The following is a 20880-nucleotide window of genomic DNA, read 5'->3' as shown; positions in this document are numbered from 1 at the left end:
CATGGTGGATGATTGTTTTGATGTGGTCTTGAATTCGGTTTGCCAGAATTTTATTGAGTATTTTTGCGTCGATATTCATAAGGGAAATTGGTCTGAAGTTCTCTTTCTTTGTTGTGTCTTTGTGTGGTTTAGGTATAAGAGTAATTGTGGCTTCGTAGAAGGAATTCGGTAGGGCTCCATCTGTTTCAATTTTGTGGAATAGTTTGGATAATATTGGTATGAGGTCTTCTATGAAGGTTTGATAGAATTCTGCACTAAACCCATCTGGACCTGGGCTCTTTTTGGTTGGGAGACCTTTAATGACTGCTTCTATTTCCTTAGGAGTTATGGGGTTGTTTAACTGGTTTATCTGTTCCTGATTTAACTTCGATACCTGGTATCTGTCTAGGAAATTGTCCATTTCCTGAAGATTTTCAAGTTTTGTTGAATATAGGTTTTTATAGTAAGATCTGATGATTTTTTGAATTTCCTCTGAATCTGTAGTTATGCCTCCCTTTTCATTTCTGATTTTGTTAATTTGGACACACTCTCTGTGTCTTCTCGTTAGTCTGGCTAAGGATTTATCTATCTTGTTGATTTTCTCAAAGAACCAACTTTTGGTTCTGTTGATTCTTTCTATGGTCCTTTTTGTTTCTACTTGGTTGATTTCAGCTCTGAGTTTGATTATTTCCTGCCTTCTACTCCTCCTGGGTATATTTGCTTCTTTTTGTTCTAGAGCTTTTAGGTGTGCTGTCCAGCTGCTGACATATGCTCTTTCCTGTTTCTTTCTGCAGGCACTCAGCGCTATGAGTTTTCCTCTTAGCACAGCTTTCATTGTGTCCCATAAGTTTGGGTATGTTGTATCTTCATTTTCATTAAATTCTAAAAAGTTTTTAATTTCTTTCTTTATTTCTTCCTTGACCAGGTTATCATTGAGTAGAGCATTGTTCAATTTCCACGTATATGTGGGCATTCTTCCCTTATTGTTATTGAAGACCAGTTTTAGGCCGTGGTGGTCCGATAGCACGCATGGGATTATTTCTATCTTTCTGTACCTGTTGAGGCCCGTTTTTTGACCAATTATATGGTCAATTTTGGAGAAAGTACCATGAGGAGCTGAGAAGAAGGTATATCCTTTTGCTTTAGGATAGAATGTTCTATAAATATCTGTTAAGTCCATTTGGCTCATGACTTCTCTTAGTCTGTCGACATCACTGTTTAATTTCTGTTTCCATGATATGTCCATTGATGAGAGTGGGGTGTTGAAATCTCCCACTATTATTGTGTGAGGTGCAATGTGTGTTTTGAGCTTTAGTAAGGTTTCTTTTACGTATGTAGGTGCCCTTGTATTTGGGGCATAGATATTTAGGATTGAGAGTTCATCTTGGTGGATTTTTCCTTTGATGAATATGAAGTGTCCTTCCTTATCTTTTTTGATGACTTTTAGTTGGAAATTGATTTTATTTGATATTAGAATGGCTACTCCAGCTTGCTTCTTCTGACCATTTGCTTGGAAAGTTGTTTTCCAGCCTTTCACCCTGAGGTAGTGTCTGTCTTTGTCTCTGAGGTGTGTTTCCTGTAGGCAGCAGAATGCAGGGTCCTCGTTGCGTATCCAGTTTGTTAATCTATGTCTTTTTATTGGGGAGTTGAGGCCATTGATATTGAGAGATATTAAGGAATAGTGATTATTGTTTCCCTTTATATTCATATTTGGATGTGAGGTTATGTTTGTGTGCTTTCATTCTCTTTGTTTTGTTGCCAAGACGATTAGTTTCTTGCTTCTTCTAGGGTATAGCTTGCCTCCTTATGTTGGGCTTTACCATTTATTATCCTTTGTAGTGCTGGATTTGTAGAAAGATATTGTGTAAATTTGGTTTTGTCATGGAATATCTTGGTTTCTCCATCAATGTTAATTGAGAGTTTTGCTGGATACAGTAACCTGGGCTGGCATTTGTGTTCTCTTAGGGTCTGTATGACATCAGTCCAGGATCTTCTGGCCTTCATAGTTTCTGGCGAGAAGTCTGGTGTGATTCTGATAGGTCTGCCTTTATATGTTACTTGACCTTTTTCCCTTACTGCTTTTAATATTCTTTCTTTATTTTGTGCTTTTGGTGTTTTGACAATTATATGACGGGAGGTGTTTCTTTTCTGGTCCAATCTATTTGGAGTTCTGTAGGCTTCTTGTATGTCTATGGGTATCTCTTTTTTTAGGTTAGGGAAGTTTTCTTCTATGATTTTGTTGAAGATATTTACTGGTCCTTTGAGCTGGGAGTCTTCACTCTCTTCTATACCTATTATCCTTAGGTTTGATCTTCTCATTGAGTCCTGGATTTCCTGTATGTTTTGGACCAGTAGCTTTTTCCGCTTTACATTATCTTTGACAGTTGAGTCAATGATTTCTATGGAATCTTCTGCTCCTGAGATTCTCTCTTCCATCTCTTGTATTCTGTTGGTGAAGCTTGTATCTACAGCTCCTTGTCTCTTCTTTTGGTTTTCTATATCCAGGGTTGTTTCCATGTGTTCTTTCTTGATTGCTTCTATTTCCATTTTTAATTCCTTCAACTGTTTGATTGTGTTTTCCTGGAATTCTTTCAGGGATTTTTGCGATTCCTCTCTGTAGGCTTCTACTTGTTTATTAATGTTTTCCTGTGTTTCCCTAAGTGTGTTCATGTCTTTCTTGAAGTCCTCCAGCATCATGATCAAATATGATTTTGAAACTAGATCTTGCTTTTCTGGTGTGTTTGGATATTCCATGTTTGTTTTGGTGGGAGAATTGGGCTCCGATGATGGCATGTAGTCTTGGTTTCTGTTGCTTGGGTTCCTGCGCTTGCCTCTCGCCATCAGATTATCTCTAGTGTTACTTTGTTCTGCTATTTCTGACAGTGGCTAGACTGTCCTATAAGCCTGTGTGTCAGGAGTGCTGTAGACCTGTTTTCCTCTCTTTCAGTCAGTTATGGGGACAGAGTGTTCTGCTTTCGGGCGTGTAGTTTTTCCTCTCTACAGGTCTTCAGCTGTTCCTGTGGGCCTGTGTCTTGAGTTCACCAGGCAGCTTTCTTGCAGCAGAAAAGTTGGTCTTACCTGTGGTCCCGAGGCTCAAGTTCGCTCGTGGGGTGCTGCCCAGGGGCTCTCTGCAGTGGCAGCAACCAGGAAGACCTGTGCCGCCCCTTCCGGGAGCTTCAGTGCACCAGGGTTCCAGATAGTCTTTGGCTTTTTCCTCTGGCATCCGAGATGTGTGTGCAGGGAGCAGTCTCTTCTGGTTTCCCAGGCTTGTCTGCCTCTCTGAAGGTTTAGCTCTCCCTCCCACGGGATTTGGGTGCAGAGAACTGTTTATCCGGTCTGTTTCTTTCAGGTTCCGGCGGTGTCTCAGGCAGGTGTCCTGCCGCTCCTGGGCCCTCCCCCACGGGAGCCCAGAGGCCTTATACAGTTTCCTCTTGGGCCAGGGATGTGGGCAGGGGTGAGCAGAGTTGGTGGTCTCTTCCGCTCTGCAGCCTCAGGAGTGCCCACCTGACCAGGCGGTTGGGTCTCTCTCTCACCGGGTCTGGGAGCAGAGGGCTGCTGCGGGCCAGGATCCGCGGCTGGTTGTTTTTTCCAGTAGTTCTTTTAAGGATTTTTGTGTTTCCTCTTTAAGGGCTTCTACTTGTTTACTTGTATTGTCCTGTATTTCCTTAAGGGAGTTATTTATGTCTTTCTTAAAGTCCTACACCATCATGATCAAATGTGATTTTAAATCTACATCTTGCTTATCTGGTGTGTTTGGATATCCAGTGTTTGCTTTCGTGGGAGAATTGGGCTCTGATGATGCCAAGTCTTGGTTCCTACACTCGCCTTTTGCCATCAGGTTGTCTCTGGTGTTAGCCTGTCTTGCTGTTTCTCATGGTGGCTTGATCCTCCTGTGGGCCTGTGTGTCAGCACTCCTGTAGACCTGTTTTCCTGTTTTCTTTTAGCCAGTTACAGGAACAGAGTGTTCTGCTCTCAGGCGTGTAGTCGCTCCTGGTGGCTCCTAGGTCCCTGTGCCCAGAGGGCACAGATGGCACAATGTGTTTTCCTCTTGATTCAGGAATGTGGGCAGAGAGTAGTCTCCTCTGGTTTCACAGTAGTATCTGCACCTCTGCTGGTCTAGCTCTCCCTTCCACGGGATTTGGGTGCAGGGAGCTGTTTGACTGGTTCAGTTCAGATCAGGGCGCAGTCTGGACCGCGGGACTCCTGTAGCTTGACTGGTCCTATATTCCTTTGTCCAGAGGTACTATACAGTTTCCCCTTGGGCCAGGGATGTGGGCAAAGGTGGACAGAAGTGGCAGTCTGTCCTGTCCTGCAGTCTCAGGATTGCCCGCACTTCTGGGTATTCAGCTCTCTCTCCCACGGGATTTGGGAGCAGGGAGCTGTGAACTGGGATCAGAGAAGTTTGGGCCATAGCCAGAAACCGGAAATGCCCAGCCCCAGAGGACTTCTGCCTTTGTGGGTCCTGAGTTCATCAGGCAGGTCACTTGAAGCAGAAAAGTTGGTTTTACCTCTGTTCTCAAGTGTGTAGTCACTCCTGGCAGCTGGCTTTCAGCTCTCTGTGAGGGTAGCAACTGGAAGGATCCAGCCCCTACTGTTCCTAGGTGCCTGTGCACAGGGGTTTTAGGTGGCGCTAGGTGTTTTTCTCTTGAGTCAGGAATGTGAGCAGAGTTCTCAGGAGTGTCAGCACCTCTGATTTACTTAATTCTTAATATATTCTTATAAATTAAAGTCTGGTCACTAAGAAAGACCAAACCAAAAATTATCTCTACCTACCACATACAGTTAAAACAGCTTTCCTCACTCTATTCCAGACAAAAACAGAAAAGTAGCAGGATTTGAAGCCTTAATTTCTAAGGCCCTGCCACTACCTGCTTGTATTTTAGGTCTATGCACTCCTTTCTTTAGTGCTTCCCTGTTTATAAAGTTATTTCCATACACACATGCATACACATGCGTACATACATATTTACTCTCTAATAAGTATTTTTGGTGTGTCCGTTGATAAACTATGAAGAGTTTGAACTATCTGTGCACAGGGTACTATAGGTGATTTATAAACATCAGAATCACTTGGGTCCTTTTCTCTAAAAACCTGAAATCAAATTATACCACCAGGGACAACTTTGCCAGGTTTTGTTTACAAGCTGTGTACTGATGAAGGGCAGGGAAATCATGCTCATAACTATTGTTTATATGTGAAGGCAAAGAGACAATCTCAGTCAATCATATTTCCCAGGGAAGAAAATCTAATGTGCTCTCCACTGGAACAAAGTTCAATACAAAATCAATATGACAGAAAGCAGTAAGCCACCCCACAGATCTCCATCTGAATCTGCAGATCACCCCTACCAGTGGGCTACTAACTGGCAGAAGTTGTGGGCAGCTCTCACAATAGCTGCTTTTCTTCTTTCTGGGGACAGAACCTTAACTGCTGGAGGACAATTTAAAACTTGTCTTTGTCATTACTGTTTGCAAACTCTGATGAGTATTTGGAACAATCTAGGCCCCAAAGTTCCTTCTGTTGTAAAATATGAACCATCAGTCTTGAATTACATTTCTCTTGAAAATACTCCACTCCTACCATCATCCCCCTCTTCCCTCAGTCTCAAGTCCTGTTCTCGAAGCCCGTGCTAACCTCAGGAAAGCCCCTTTTAGCTGTCTTTTTCTATAGCTTACTCTCTAAAAATTTTATAACTGATCTACCTTTCATTTAATGCCATAGTGCTGCTAGGCTCCTCATAGCTGTTTGCCACCCATCTCTTTTCCCATTGCCCATAGACTTGAAAATTCCCCATGTCAACTCCATATTGAGAGCTACAAAGCTGTGCTTACAGCCATTTCTTCAGGCACTACACTATACTGATTGTCTGGAGCAGGCAAGGGAGGCAATAGCTTCTCTTGTGTTGATACTTTGCTCTATGATACAAGGGGAGAAGGGGCAGCCCCAAGTCTTCTTAGTTTGCATCTCCAACTATGAAATCTTCATCTTTTCAATGATCAGGGGCAAAACCATTCAGAACATAGGATGTTGTTGTTGTTGAGTCATTGTCATTGTCTTTGCTGTTGCCTCCTCCTAGGATAGAACTTCTGTTCTTTTTTTTTTTTTTTAAAGTTTACCTCACTCGGGATGATATTTTCCAGTTCCATCCATTTGCCTATGAATTTCATGAAGTCAATGTTTTTGATAGCTAAGTAGTATTCCATTGTGTAGATGTACCACATTTTCTGTATCCATTCCTCTGTTGAAGGGCATCTGGGTTCTTTCCAGCTTCTGGCTATTATAAATAAGGCTGCGATGAACATAGTGGAGCACGTGTCTTTGTTGTATGTTGGGGCATCTTTTGGGTATATGCCCAAGAGAGGTATAGCTGGGTCTTGAGGTAGTTCAATGTCCAATTTTCTGAGGAACCTCCAGACTGATTTCCAGAATGGTTGTACCAGTCTGCAATCCCACCAACAATGGAGGAGTGTTCCTCTTTCTCCACATCCTCGCCAGCATCTGCTGTCACCTGAGTTTTTGATCTTAGCCATTCTCACTGGTGTGAGGTGGAATCTCAGGCAACCCAATCACAAAAGAACACACATGGTATGTACTCACTAATAAATAAATATTAGCCCAAAATCTAGGAATACCCAAGATACAATTTACAGACCACATGAAGGTCAAGAAGAAGGAAGACCAAAGTGTGGGTGCTTCAGTTCTTCTTAGAAGGGGAACAAAATACTCACAACAGGAAATATGACAACAAATTTGGAGCAGAGACTGAAGGAAAGGCCATCCAGAGCCCGCCCCACCTGTGGATCCATCCTATATATATTTACCAAACCCAGACAGTATTGTGGATGCCAAGAAGTGCATGCTGACAGGAGCCTGATATAGCTGTCTCTTGAAAGGCTCTGCCAGACCATGACAAATACAGAGGCAGACGCACTCGCAGCCAACCATTGAACTGAGAACAAGATCCCCAATGGAGAAGTCAGAGAAAGAAGCTGAAGGAGTTTGCAACAGTGTCAACCAACCAGACCCACCAGAGCTCCCAGGGACTAAACCACCAAGCAAAGAGTACACAGGGATGGGTCTATTATTCCAGCCGCATATGTAGCAGAGGATGGCCTTGTTGGCCTCAATGGGAGGAGAGGCCCTTGGTCCTATGAAGGCTCAATGACCCAGTATAGGGGAATTCCAGGTCAGGGAGGTGGGAGGGAGTGGGTAGGTGGGTAGAGGAGCACCCTCATAGAAGCAGGGGGAGGGGGGATGGAATAGGGGGTTGCCGGAGGGGAAACTGGAAAAGGGGATAACATTTGAAATGTAAGTAAAGAAAATATCCAATAAAAGAAAAGAAAAAAGAATAATCTAGCATAAAATTAAAAGTACAGTAAATTCAATCTGTGATCTAAAAATGGGGGTGCTGATTCTTTTAATCACACTTGATAAGAATAGAGCATCTCCAACACACCAAGACATGGTATCATCCTAGACTCTGCTGAAAAGAATCCTGTCTTCTTGGCTACACTGAATATAATTTCTGCCACTTGAGGCTAAAGAGATTATGGCTCCGGTGCTCCAGAATTTTACTTTTCTTATTACTATTATTGAAGTTTCCTGAACAGTGTTTTTTTTTACTTATTGTATATCCTTAGGACATTTTACAGAAACTTTAAATGGTTTTTAAGCAGGAATTAAACTGGTTACAGTCATTTTTCTGGAGATAGACTCTGAGGTACTTGGGATACTTCCAGTTTGACACAAATACCCTTAAAATAAACTATAATTCTTCAAACACATTTTACCTTGTGTAAAATGCATTTGGTGTTTTCCTCTTTCAGTCTAAAATTGGAAGTCCTTTGCTATAACCATTAGTTTCAGTTTAAACATTTCAACTTTGAATATGCAAATTAAATTAATTTAATTTTCTTTAGCAACATGGATTTCCTAGCAGGAAAGAGGGAAAAAAATGTCTCTGACCCACCAAAACCTTAGTTTGCTTAGCATTTTGATCTCTGAGAACTCCAAAGTAGTAGGAAGAGGGAAGGAGCTTTCATTCCTTGGATACAGGCAATTTTAATTCCTGGCAATGGTGAAGTTATGAACCACATTTCTGCAGTGATTATCCACACAGATGAACTTTTTCTATTTGTAATATTGGCACTTATGTTTTAAGGGGTTTAATGCCAGCCAATAGCTGGTACCCTCAGGGATGGTTTGCAGCTGCTGTTTCACAGCCCAGTAATTATTCTCAGAGAACCCCATTTTCATAGTTAATGGGCATCTGAAGGCTTAGTTTGAGACAAGCTAGATCTGTTATTATTTTATAAGGCTTCAGAGTTAAGAACTTTTAAAGATATTTGTATTTTATGTGTAAGAGTTTTTTCCTGCCTGTATGTAGCATGTAGTGACCACAGAGGGCAGAAGAGGCTGTTGGACTTCCTGGAATTGGAGTTACCAGTGATTATGAATTGCTGCCATGTGGATGCTTAGAACTGAACCCAGGTCTTCTGCGAGAACAGTCAGTGCTCTTAACCACTGAGCCATCTCTCCACACCCAAGAATGGGTTATAGAAACATTTTCTAAATATTTGGAAATGAGAAAATTAATTCATGATATACACAAATCTGAAATTTGAGCTTGTATCTATACATACACTTGTATTGGCACATGGCCCCTACTCCTGTGTTTGTGTCTGTGTTGTAGATCCACACTCCTATAGCTAAGTATAGTACTCGGAACAGGTACTCCAAGTTCTACAAAACTAAAATTACTGATCCTGTGGCCCTTCAGGTAAAACTCACCTAGTTTGAAATGTGTTTTAGTGAGACAGTGTTGGTAATTTGTTAATAGATTATTTTAAAAAATGCGACATAACACAATGGGCCTAACACAGTGCAAAAAGACAATTTTAGGACAATTAAGTGAAATTTAAATTAAAGTATAATCTGCTTCCATAAAGCAGATTATAAGTTGTAAATTTTCCCACATTTTCTGCTTTATATTAGATCATGGTATTATGAAAATTTCTCTGTAATACATTTATTTTTAATTTAAAAGCAGTCTTGTCTCTTATTCAATATCCAGTTTGGGCACACAGTATACTTTTAAAATTACCCATTTTGTGTAATGTACACACATGCACTCATGGGAGTTATGTTTATGTGAGTGCATGCAGATGATACCAGTGGTTGATGTCAGCTATTTTCCTAAAGTGCTTTCCTCATTTTTTGTTACAGTCTCTCATTCAACCTGAGGAACATCTGTTTGCCTATGGTGGCTGTCTAATATGCTTTAGGGCTCTGCCTGCCTATGCCTGTCAGCACTAACTAGGTTTATAAACAAGCGCCAGGTCCTGCTTTCATTTGGGTTTTGTGGCTCCCAACTCAGGGTCTTACACTTGTGTAGCAGATACTGTACTGAATAAACCACCTCCCCAACCTTACAAAAGTATTTTCTGATGTTAAATCTTTACTATGTCCTACATCCTGGATACCTTTATTATTTTAGTTCAAAAGTACTTTTAATTTGGAAGAAATTAGATGAATGGTTCTTCTTGCCATATAAATACTTTCAAAATTCAAGTTGAGATATAGGAATTTAAGGTCTAAAATTATTTTCAGGGACTGGGTCTCTATGTATGTTAGGCTAGCCTTGAACCTAGTATAGAGCTGCAAATAGTCTTGAACTTCTGGTCCCCTGCCTCTATCTCTGAAGTGCTAAGATTACAGGCATATACCACCAAACCTAGTTTAAGGACCATTGGTGATAAGGTTGAAATTTTTAAGCTAGTTTTTTCCCTGAAAGTTTAAAGAAGAGATTGAGTACACGAAGGGAGTATGGAACATGCCTATAATCTCAGGATCTGGGAAGTGGAAGCAGGAGGATCCATGAGTTCACAGTTATCTTGGGCTACACAGTGAGTAGCACTGTGCTACTCACAGGCCAGCATGGGCTACATGACACTTAGTCTCAAATGGATTATACTCAGCTTGGTGACGGTCATTGTGATTTGCAGCTGGGGGCAGTGGTCTAAATGTAATCTGACTAACCCAGAATTCACTGAGGCTGTTTCTAACTAGATATATCTAGCAGGACCTGGAGTGGCATTAGCTTACTGAGCATCCCTACTCAGTCTTAGTTCCTGTTGGATTTGCATTCAACTAAACATCTAACCTTTTCTTTTTCCCTGTAGTCCATGAAATATAGGATTTACTTTTAGTTATTATATTTAAATTTTTCATACATATATTTTAATCATATCTTCCTCTCCCCAACTCCTCCTAGATCTCTCCTCCTTCCTCCCCACCCTGCTTCATGTTTCTTCTAATGTCCCCCTTCTCAAAAAATCAAAACAAAAAACCCAATAGGACAAAACTACTAAAATAAAACAAAACAAAAACACCACAGAACAAACAACACATGGAGTTCATTCTATAAGTTCACATGTTTATTAGTTTTGTTGTATCAGAAACTCACTGTCTGCTTAGAGTCATCCTCAACCTCTGGCTCTTAACAATCTCTCTGCCTCCTCTTCTGTATCCCTGAGCCTTAAGGGGAGGGAGGGTTGATAACGACATTCCAGTTAGGACTGGTTGCTCCAAAGCCTCTTGCCTTTTGCACACTGTCCAGTTATGGGTCACTGTGGTAGTATGCATCTACAGCCAAAAGAACCTTTTCTGATGAGGATTGAGTGAGACGTTGGTCTATGGGCATAGCAGTATGTCATTAGGAGCCATTTTATTGCTCTGTTTCTTTAGCAGAAGAAGAGTAGTAGGTTTTCCCCTAGGCCATGACCAGTCTAGTCTCAGGTTGTTGGCTGCTTGAGCAGGCTCCATCTCATGGAGTGGGACTTAAATCCAGTCAAAAGGTTGTTGGTTATTCCATAACATCTTTCCCACCATTGTACCAGTATATCCTGCAGTCAAGTCACTGTTATAGGACGTAGGGTTTATAGCTGTGTGACACCGATGCTTACTTTTCTCTTCTGGTACTGTGCAGAGTAACTTCCAGCAGCATAAAATGATCATCAGTGTTTGCTTGGGTACCAGCTCGACTTCTCCATGTTTGATGACATAAGTAGGCATTGTATTCAGGAATATGGCCTTACTATCAGGTTGTAGAGAGCAGCAATATCTCCTGGGGGTGGTCCATGGCAACCCTTTGGCCAACAATTCAACAAGATGTAAACAATTCATAGTATAATCTCCAGTTATTTTCAAATACAGTTTTCCAAAGTCAGGCCCCTGGTCTCCATTCTTTTTATTGTATATGTATGCCAAATTTATTTGAATGTTTATATAAATATATATATATTATCTTCTATCTATACTATACATAATTATTAAGTTTAAGAATTTCATGTAAAGATGCTATAGCCTTTAATGTATTAAAAATTGAGTGCTGAATTAATGACTTTTAAAGGTAATGCTTATACTTTTCAAAGGATCATGATTTAATCAACTATAATTATTCTGTAGAACAAAAGATGTTGCTTTATATGAGTACTGCATAATGCTGTAAAATATTTCAGATTTTTTCACAAAATATTTGAAAATAATCATATGTATCAATATGTGATTCTCATAAAACCGTTTTTACTCACAAAAATTAATACCCCTGTATTAAATCATCAAATAATGTGGGCTTTTAATTTACACTAAAAACCAATATGCCAATTGATAATCTTTGATTTTTGAGGGATCCAAGGTCTTTGTGGTTTGCAGGACAGATGACGAGCTTATATGGTTTCTAAAACTTAAACCTCTTTAACATTTTTGCCAATGAAATTCAGAGGCAAACTAGTAGCAATTTGAAATTGAGTGTTTTCTGTTTTGAGCCTAATAGATTTGTAATGGTATCACACAAAGTGCTGTCCATATTGCACACCTTTCTCCTTCCCTATCCTACCAGGCATACAGCTAAGGGCCATAGCTATGTACTTCTGTATCACTTGCTTTCTGAAACACTTTTTGTTTTATTTTTTTACAGGCATCTAGCGGAAATTATTATTTCATCCCCTACACTGTGACACCGTGTGCTGATTATTTTTGCTGTGAGAGTGATGCCCAAAGGAGAGCCTCGGAGTACATGCAGCCTAACTGGGACACCATCCTAGGCCCACTGTGTATGCCCCTGGTGGACAGGTTCACTACCCTCCTTAAGGATATTCGTGTGACTTCATGGTAATTTCTATCAGACATTAAAAATCCTGAGAGTCTTGTGGAAATTCCCCTCAACTTTCAGGAATGCGGTTTGAGGTATACTTTGAAGTGACCAGGATACCTAGAGAATAGGGTTCATTGGCTGTCCGCTTAGTTGTCCTGGAGTTCATCAGTCCCTCAGTTCCTCACTAAGCTGTTCCTAAGATGAAGCCAGAAGAAAAGAGAACTGAAGTTTAGATGGTCAGAATTGGGCCTGAGGCTAGCCATAGTTCCCTATGTGACCTTGATTTGTAACTCTTCTTTGTGACTCTTTTTTCCTTCAGAAAATGGGAAACTTAACTCCATGATTGTTGTTAGAGCTTTTTCAACTCTTAAGATTCTGTGTTTTTAGATAATTACTGAATATAACTTTATACTTTCAGTTATTCAGGTTCTGAAAATGCCAAAGCAAGGTCATTCTGACCTTAAGTTTTTTGCTATAAGCATGCATTGAGTCAAGCTTCAACCAACCTGACCTCAGGATGTCCTGTGGCATGTTATCCATAGATTGACGTCATAGGGTATGGTGTCCACTCAGAGGTGGACAGGTTTGAGTATGAATCCTGACTTAGATGATTGCTCACTGGATAGTCTTGGAGAAATCACTGCCTCTTTTTGTACCTTAATGATCAATAAGCCATACCTTTGGTATTGTTAGTTGAAAAATTAAAGGCAGAAAATTATTCTTAACTAGAGGATCCTCATTGTTTTGCTCACAGCCAATTTAAAGGATTTATTCCTGTAAGTTGTGTCATAAGAAGGATTTGTTCTTCCAGAACAAATGAGAATCCAAAGGACTGGCAGAACTGACTTGTAATGAAATGTCAAGGAACACGTGTCATACTTTGGCTCAGATCATGGCACCCTGAACTGTGGAGGGTTACCATCAAAGTGCTGCATGAAAGACACACTTAGTAACAACTCTCACCTTTTCTCTCCTCTTGCCTTTCCTTGGGATGCAGACTTTAATGGGGAAGAAGTCTCAAAACCCTAATGGCAGCAACAGAAAACAAATAAGGGGTACTTTGGCAACAGAAAACAAATAAGGGGTACTTTGACACCTTTCTGGCTATTATTTTACTTCAAAGGAAAAATTTGTAGTGGAATTTAGAGAGAAACCTCTCCTAATAGCATGTTTTTAGGTCAAATGAAGAGGTGCATAGCTTAAATCTGACGGAGGAATCATGTCTTTAAGAAGTAGGTTCAAGTTTGTTTCTCATTCATTTAATTCCAAGTATTAGGAGGAAAAGAAACTGTGGGAGGGTTGTTTTAATTTCCAAAGGCTCAAAATACCTATTGGTACACTTTATCCTGTGACTGGTGCTTGACAGTGGTTAATGAGGATGTTAATGGTACTTATGTTTAAAAACCTCTGTAACAGGAATGACAGGTAAATTTTTAGCCCAAGTACCAACTCTGGCAGATTTATTATCTTTATCTTGAGTCTTGTGCCTGAAAGTACTTGGAAACCACTTTCAAGTCCACAGTGATTAAGAGCATCCTGCCTGGTTAGCAGACACAGAAATGGCTGCATACTGTGTATCTGATATCTCCAACATGTCAGGCATAATTTCATTTGCATAAAAGTTACTGTTCTTATTATATTTTATTTATTTTTTGGTTCTTTTTTTCGGAGCTGGGGACCGAACCCAGGGCCTTGCGCTTCCTAGGTAAGCGCTCTACCACTGAGCTAAATCCCCAGCCCATTATATTTTATTTTTAAGTGATTTTTCAGTTACTTTTGAAAGTATAACTTTTTATTCATCAGGCCAAACTAATAACACCTTAATGGCCTTGATGCCTTTATAGTCTGCTGAATGGGCAGTGAATGTAACCTAACTTAATGACTCATTCAGTCAATAACAGAATTTTAAATACTCTCAGGACCTACTAATTTGCTCACCATTAGTGTAATGGCACTTGACAAATAAGGAAATAGAGTAAAAGCAGTGCCGTGGTATTTTTACATTAGAAACCTTTCTGTAGGCTATTACTCTATTCTTTAAATATTAATTGAGGTCTTATTAGGAACATTGGACCAGGCTATGTACTATATGCACATTTATGTGCCACTATTTTATAATTATTCAGACTAAGTACCATCTGTTCTCATTTTATGTTATTTTTCCTTCTACAAAGCTTATTATTTAGTTTAGTCTTTCCTAAATTTATTCTTTACGGTTATTTATATAATTTCAGCCTCTTAGTGGGTTGATACCATTACTACTTGGTAATGCCCAGGCTCTATTTAAAAGTACTTGGAAAATAGATAAGATACTTAAGTCAATCTATGGTCATCATTGTAAGTTGACTTCTGTACAACTAAATTAGGATTCTTCAAGTCTTAAATTAAGTGCCACATATTAATATCGGTTGTATGAAAGGCAATGAAGACATTTCAGGGTAGATTTACACTGTTTTAAATGTTTTTACATACCCTTTGGTTTAAATGCTCAAAAGAGGAACATTTTTACTTTATATTAGAAGACATTTTGCAGAAAAAAAATATAACAAACCTAAGGGTGACAATTGTCTGTAATCTTCCTGGCATGTCCTCTTTATACCCCTTGTAGGATTGCTCGAAGGTACACCACCAGTTTCAAATCTCCTACACCTAGGAACCATTTCACTACTACTAACTGGGAACACTTAGAAGATGAGAATGTTTCTAAAATGAATGTATTTAGTTTTTGCATGTCTTTTGGAGTTTTGTTTGGCTTTTGATAATCCATTGAAAATACTATAGACTGTCTGAAACTTCAGCTTTGAAGATATTTTAAGGTTGTAATAAACTGAATTTTATTATCACTTACTAGTTTATTTCTGCAGTATGCAAAAAAGGTAGACCTCATCTTATGTTTATTCGTATAGGAAGGCTCAGGAATTGGCCAAGGTCCTTATGTGTTATTGAGAACCATGCTTGTTTGAGCAATCAAGAGAGTCCTGGATACCTGGATGCCTGTATATGGTCAAGGGTTTTTGTTTCTTTCTCCAGTGCTTATTATAAAGAAACATTGTTAAATGACATCCGGAAAGCCAGAGAGAAATACCAAGGTGATGAACTGGCAAAAGAGCTGACTCGGATCAAATTCCGCATGGACAACATTGAGGTTCTGACATCAGACATCATCATTAACTTACTTCTGTCCTACCGTGATATCCAGGTATTAAATGTGCTTAGGTCTGGCTAGCATATGCCTGACTTTTCTTTGTTATAAGGAATTCTTCATACAAAGTATGGATGCTTCTATTAGGAGTGTGATGAAGAAGCTGCTCTATCTAAATAGGTGTGTAACCTGGTGATGGGCTATTGTGTACGATTTAGAGATGATTTGTCTTCTTAGAGCTGGAACACGCACTGCAACAAGAGGTCCTATTTGTATAGAATTTCTTAAAAGAAGAAACTAAGAAAATAATAGCAACAACCATAATAATAATAATAATAATAATAATAATAATAATAATAATAATAATAGACAATGCTCTAATTCTTTGTAATCTAGATTCATTAAGTCCTCCTAACCTCTGGTTTAGGTTTGCCATTATTGTGCTGTTATATTTTAAATAAAGGAATTAAGTAACCTGCTCAAACTCACAGTGCTGTAAAGTCAAGATTCAAACATAGTCTGACTTGCTTCATTGCCCTTGTTCCCACTAAACCTTCAATTTATCTTTTTCTTTGTACCACCACTCATCAGTGAGAGTAGCAGCAGCTGGGCTATGTTACAGAGCTAAGGAGTAGAGATGGTTATTCTAAAATTGGCACCGGAAGTTACTGAAAGTCTTTGAGACCCAAGTGATAAGGTGTGGAAATAGGAAGGAAAGTGAGGATTCCCTTTCCAATTGCACAGGTTTTAAGAGTGTCTCGTATCTCTTCCTTCTGGAAGCACAAAGTCTAACATGCTTTCCTTGTAGAATACTGCAAAGCTACATTGCAGGTACGTGTTCTGTACACCTAAATGATGGAGTTATCCATTTATGATCTGGATCAAGGACAGAGTTAGCTACTAAGGAACCCATGGCCTGAGTGACAAACAAATATAGCTATGTGCCTTTAATAATGGGTGCCTCTTATGCAACAAAAAAAGATGACTGACTTTTCTTGAAGTAGTTCTTTTTGGTTTTGATTTTGCTGTTATTTGGAGACAGGGTCTTGTATAGCCCATTGGGCCTTGAACTTGCTGTGTAGGTGAATGACTTTGAACTCCAGATGCTCCTGCTTTTCACTCCCCAATACAGTGACTAGAGGCATATGCCACCATACCCAGCTCTTGAAATGTTTCTTGGAGTGGCTGGATTTTTTCTGCCCTTCCCTTCCTGAATGCCTTCAGTTGTTAATTTTACATCTATAGAATTCTTAGGCTTAAAGTAGAGCTGAAGGTTCCAGGAATATATTGTCTTCTCTTTTCTGAGACTGCAGCACCAAGGTCTAAAGCCTGGTGTCAGATACCTGTAGGAAGATCCTCTCTGCTGATGGCTAGCAGGGAGTTTGCAGTACTAGTAGTTCTATGCTTGGGTAAAGAGTAACTGTTAATGGCACTGCTAAAATGGAACATACTTGGTAGGAGTATAACCCTAGGGTAATGTATGCAGCATTTGGAACAGTAATTTTCAACCTGCAGGTATTTGGCACTGTCTGAAGAGATATTCCATTTGTCAAAACTGACTTGTAGAAGGGGTACTTGTGTCTTCTAGTTGGGAGGCAGCTACCCATCTAACAATACACAGGACAGCATCCCAGACCAGAGATGTAGGCCCAGAATATCAGCAGTGCTGTAGTTGAGAATTTCTAAATTACATTAATTTGATTAATTTAGCCAAAGTATGAAGAAGTAAAATGTTTCCTCCATTTGCATGGGAAAGTGACTAGGTTTTCTTGTATTTATCCAACTCATTTTAACACAGTTCTGCTGCTGGTATTAACCCTCCCATACTTAGCACAATATCTTTTTCCTGTTACCAAGCTCACTTGCCCTCTTTTTGCGGGATGCAACAAATTTTCTATTGATCTTTGTGTGCCCTCTGGTAGCAGGTATCTCTGCTCTGTCTCATCTATATTTTCTGATATTTTTTTCTCTGTGCTTGTCAAGGCTACAGTTAACTTCACTAAATACTATCTGCAAAGAACAGTTTATTTTTAAATTTGGAGGCTGTCTAATGTTTATAACTATTCAGAAAAATCTATAAAGAGCTGTTTCCTGTCTCTCTCACACTCAGACCTTTTGCCAACAGGACTATGATGCAATGGTCAAACTTGTAGAAACATTGAAGATGCTGCCTACATGTGACTTGGCTGATCAGCACAACATTAAATTTCACTACGCATTTGCACTGAATAGGTAAGAATGGTTATGTGTAGGATTTGCAGATGTGTGATCTGTTAAATTCTTCTGTTGTCTTTTCAACAGTCATCAGATACAAGTCATATGCTAACTGCCAAAGGTATGAAAATATGCACGATACTTTGCCTTTGGGACATATGTCTAACTTTAAGATCAGACATGAAAAAATCCTAAAGGGCCAGGTGTGGTGGTGCATGCCTTTATTCCCTGCATTCCAGAGGCAGATATCTATTAACTCAAGGCCAGCCTGGGGATGCCTATGTGTGTGTGTGTGTGTGTGTGTGTGTGTGTGTGTGTGTGTGTGTGTATGCATAAATATGTGTGTATAAACTTAGGTGTGTTTGCACATTCATAAAGAAGGAGTTGAAATGGAATTACTCCATAATAAGGGCAACAATGACTCTACTAGACACCACAGGCTAACAAATAAAAATCCCCATGCCAGGAATGTGTTGTCTTTTTGGAGTTGTTGGCCAGTGAGGTTCCATAGACCTGTCAAACATTACAGGAATTTAGGATAGGAACTTAAACAGGGCTGGAACCCAGAAGCAGGAGCTAATACAGAGGCAATGGAGGGCTGTTGCTTAGTGACTTGCCTGTTCCTTGGTTCAGCCTGCTTTCTTATAGAACCCAGGGCCACAAGTCCAGGAATAGCACCACCCACACAATGGGCTGGGCTCAACCACATCAACCACTAATTAAGAAAATGCCTCATAGCTTGATCTTATGGAGACATTTTCTCAATTGAGGTTCTCTCCTTTCAGACAACTCTAACTTGAATCAAGTTGGTAAGAAGTTGACATAAATAAAATTAGTCAGAACAAGTGAGTTGCTACTTCTTAATTCCATTGATGTGAATTTAGTTTCCACCTTGCCACAAGTGAAATTGGAGAATGTAGTTTCTAGCTAAGTTGTCATCTAAACACATCTACTGTAAATTTGCATAATGAAGTAGTTTCACATTCAACCTCTCAAAATCTCAGGTATCTAAATGTCTTAGTTCTACTGTCTTTCTTATTCTATTGATAATATATAAGGGAAAATAAATATTTTAAGAATTATGTACATTCTTTTCTGTCCACAGTAAGTAAGCTGTTACCTATAAAATCATGTCACATCGATACAGAAGAGTATTCTAAAGCTGTATGCAGCTAGGGGCTTATAGAATATCCTCATCAACCTTCCGACCAATGAATGATGCCTTCAAATAATGAATATATGAAATAGTGTTCAGGGGGCTGGAGAGATGGCTCAGTGGTTAAGAGCACTGGCTGCTCTTCCAGAGGTCCTAAGTTCAATTCCCAGCAACCACATGGTGGCTCACACCCATCTGTAATGAGATCTGATGCCCTCTTCTGGTGTGTCTGAAGACAGCTACAGTGTACTTATATATAATAAATAAATCTTTTTAAAAAAAGGAAATAGTGTTCAGAATGATCTGAGAATTAATGTATCTTGTTTCCCAGTTTCAGAGGCTATACATTTTTAGTAGCTGGATTAAGCTTTAGATTGTTAAAATGCCACTGGCAGCATCTTTAAGACAGCAACAAAACAGGAACCCATGTTTTCCCAGAATCTTCTAACCCATGAAAGGTCACATGTCTCTTAAATCAAGATAAAATTTGCGATCAGTGAAAATGTATTGATCTTAAATACATAATTTGATGAGTTTGAGAAATTAATACACACATCTAAACAATACCACTACCAAACTAAAAAAAATACCTAAAAGTTTCCTGTTCCACATTATCTACAACCTCTACCTTTTCAAAGGCAACCAGTGTTGCAACCTCCATCCCCATAGATTATTTTTTCTTATCCCCAACTTCATATAAATAAAATCAAACAATATATCTATTTGGCTTCAGGATTTCAATGGTATGTTAATAATACTCATATATGCCATTGTATATATCACTAGCTTGTTTTTTTGTTGCTGTAGAATATTCCATTTTATAGCTACGTCATTATTTATTCAGTTTACTGATGATGGCCATTTAGAATGCTCCAGATTTAGAATGTTAAAACAGATGCTTCTGTAAATATTTCTTTGCATGTTTATCAATGTATCTATCTATCTATCTATCTATCTATCTATCTATCTATCTATCTATCTATCTGTCTATCTATCTGTCAGATACACACACACACACACACACACACACACACACACACACACACCCCAAAGTAGGGAGAGCATCTTAAAAATGAAGGCCAGCCTTCATTAAACCTGAGAAAACAAACTGTAATAATCCTATTCTCTTGATGTAGTGTGGTCCAATTTTAGTAACATGTGACTCTATATGATTGATTATCGATATAAAAGAATTAAATGTGTTATGACTTGTGAAAATTTTGGGGAAATTTCTTATGTACTGTAAGTACTATAAAATTAACTTGCGGGGTTGGGGATTTAGCTCAGTGGTAGAGTGCTTACGCAAGGCCCTAGGTTCGGTCCCCAGCTCCGGAAAAAAAAATAAAATTAACTTTCTACATAAGAACTGGGAGCCATGTAAGTTGCTTGTTGCTATCTTTTCAACTAGGTACATCAGAGAGTACCCACTGTCAAATAATGGATAAAATAATTGATTATTGACCTCTCAAAGACATGAAAGAATAAAACAGGGTGTGAAGTGGAAAATTGACATCTAAAGGTGGCTATGGAAGTATGAGATGATTCAGAGACAAATATGCTTCCAATCTAGAAGGAGAATAATTTGTATTGGGTATAAAAAAAATGAACATTTCTTTTGCTTTCTGGTCTGATTGTCTCCTGTCAGACACTGGTTCTGTAGAGCCCTGGCAAGGGTACTTGGGTGCTGAGAACCTTATTTTTCACACAATAAGCTAGGAGTTTCCAATTGCTTAATTTATGTGGGTAGTCTTAAAGTTTCTGTTTCTGTTTAAACTTGTCTGGCTCTTAGCATAGATGTAGTAGGATATGGCTTTGTATATAGTTCTAAGGAACTTAATAGGGCTGCCATATGTATAAAAGAAAAATAATGATGGACAAAAAAGAAAGAAAGAAAAGGAAAGAAAGGAGTTTTCTTGCATTTCAGTTGACCTTTACTTTTTATGTAGTGAATCAAAACATGGCCATAAATTAGTTACTAAAGGTTGGCAGAAATGAATGATGTTTGACCCTCAGATGGCAAGGGCTCCCTGTCAGTAGGAAAGCTGGCTTGAGCCAGCCAGCTTTTCCTGGTATCTTCCACTTCACTGCATTTAGAAGCTCATTCAAAGCTACTTGAAGTTTCCACTGGGCAGTTAAACTGCTAGCCTCTCAATGGTGTGAAATCCTTTATGAGCAATTTTGTATTTGTTATTGTTTTTATAGACAAGAATTTACTATATACACAATTGCAGGCA

General features: G+C 39.2%; 1 protein-coding gene across 1 annotated transcript in view; it reads left to right on the top strand.

The window, feature by feature from the left end:
• Map3k15 (mitogen-activated protein kinase kinase kinase 15) overlaps window positions 1-20880 on the top strand; it is a 145604-nt gene that overhangs the window by 47107 nt on the left and 77617 nt on the right. The window contains exons 4-6 of the mRNA XM_039100568.2: window positions 11958-12151; window positions 15165-15333; window positions 17402-17508. Of these exons, the coding sequence (XP_038956496.1) occupies window positions 11958-12151; window positions 15165-15333; window positions 17402-17508 (470 nt within the window). The remainder of the gene's footprint in view (window positions 1-11957; window positions 12152-15164; window positions 15334-17401; window positions 17509-20880) is intronic.

The sequence above is a fragment of the Rattus norvegicus genome, chromosome X (genome assembly GCF_036323735.1).
Source record: "Rattus norvegicus strain BN/NHsdMcwi chromosome X, GRCr8, whole genome shotgun sequence".
Taxonomy (NCBI): domain Eukaryota; kingdom Metazoa; phylum Chordata; class Mammalia; order Rodentia; family Muridae; genus Rattus; species Rattus norvegicus.
The sequence above is the reverse complement of the archived record's forward strand: the minus strand, read 5'-3'. Positions and strand labels throughout refer to the sequence as shown.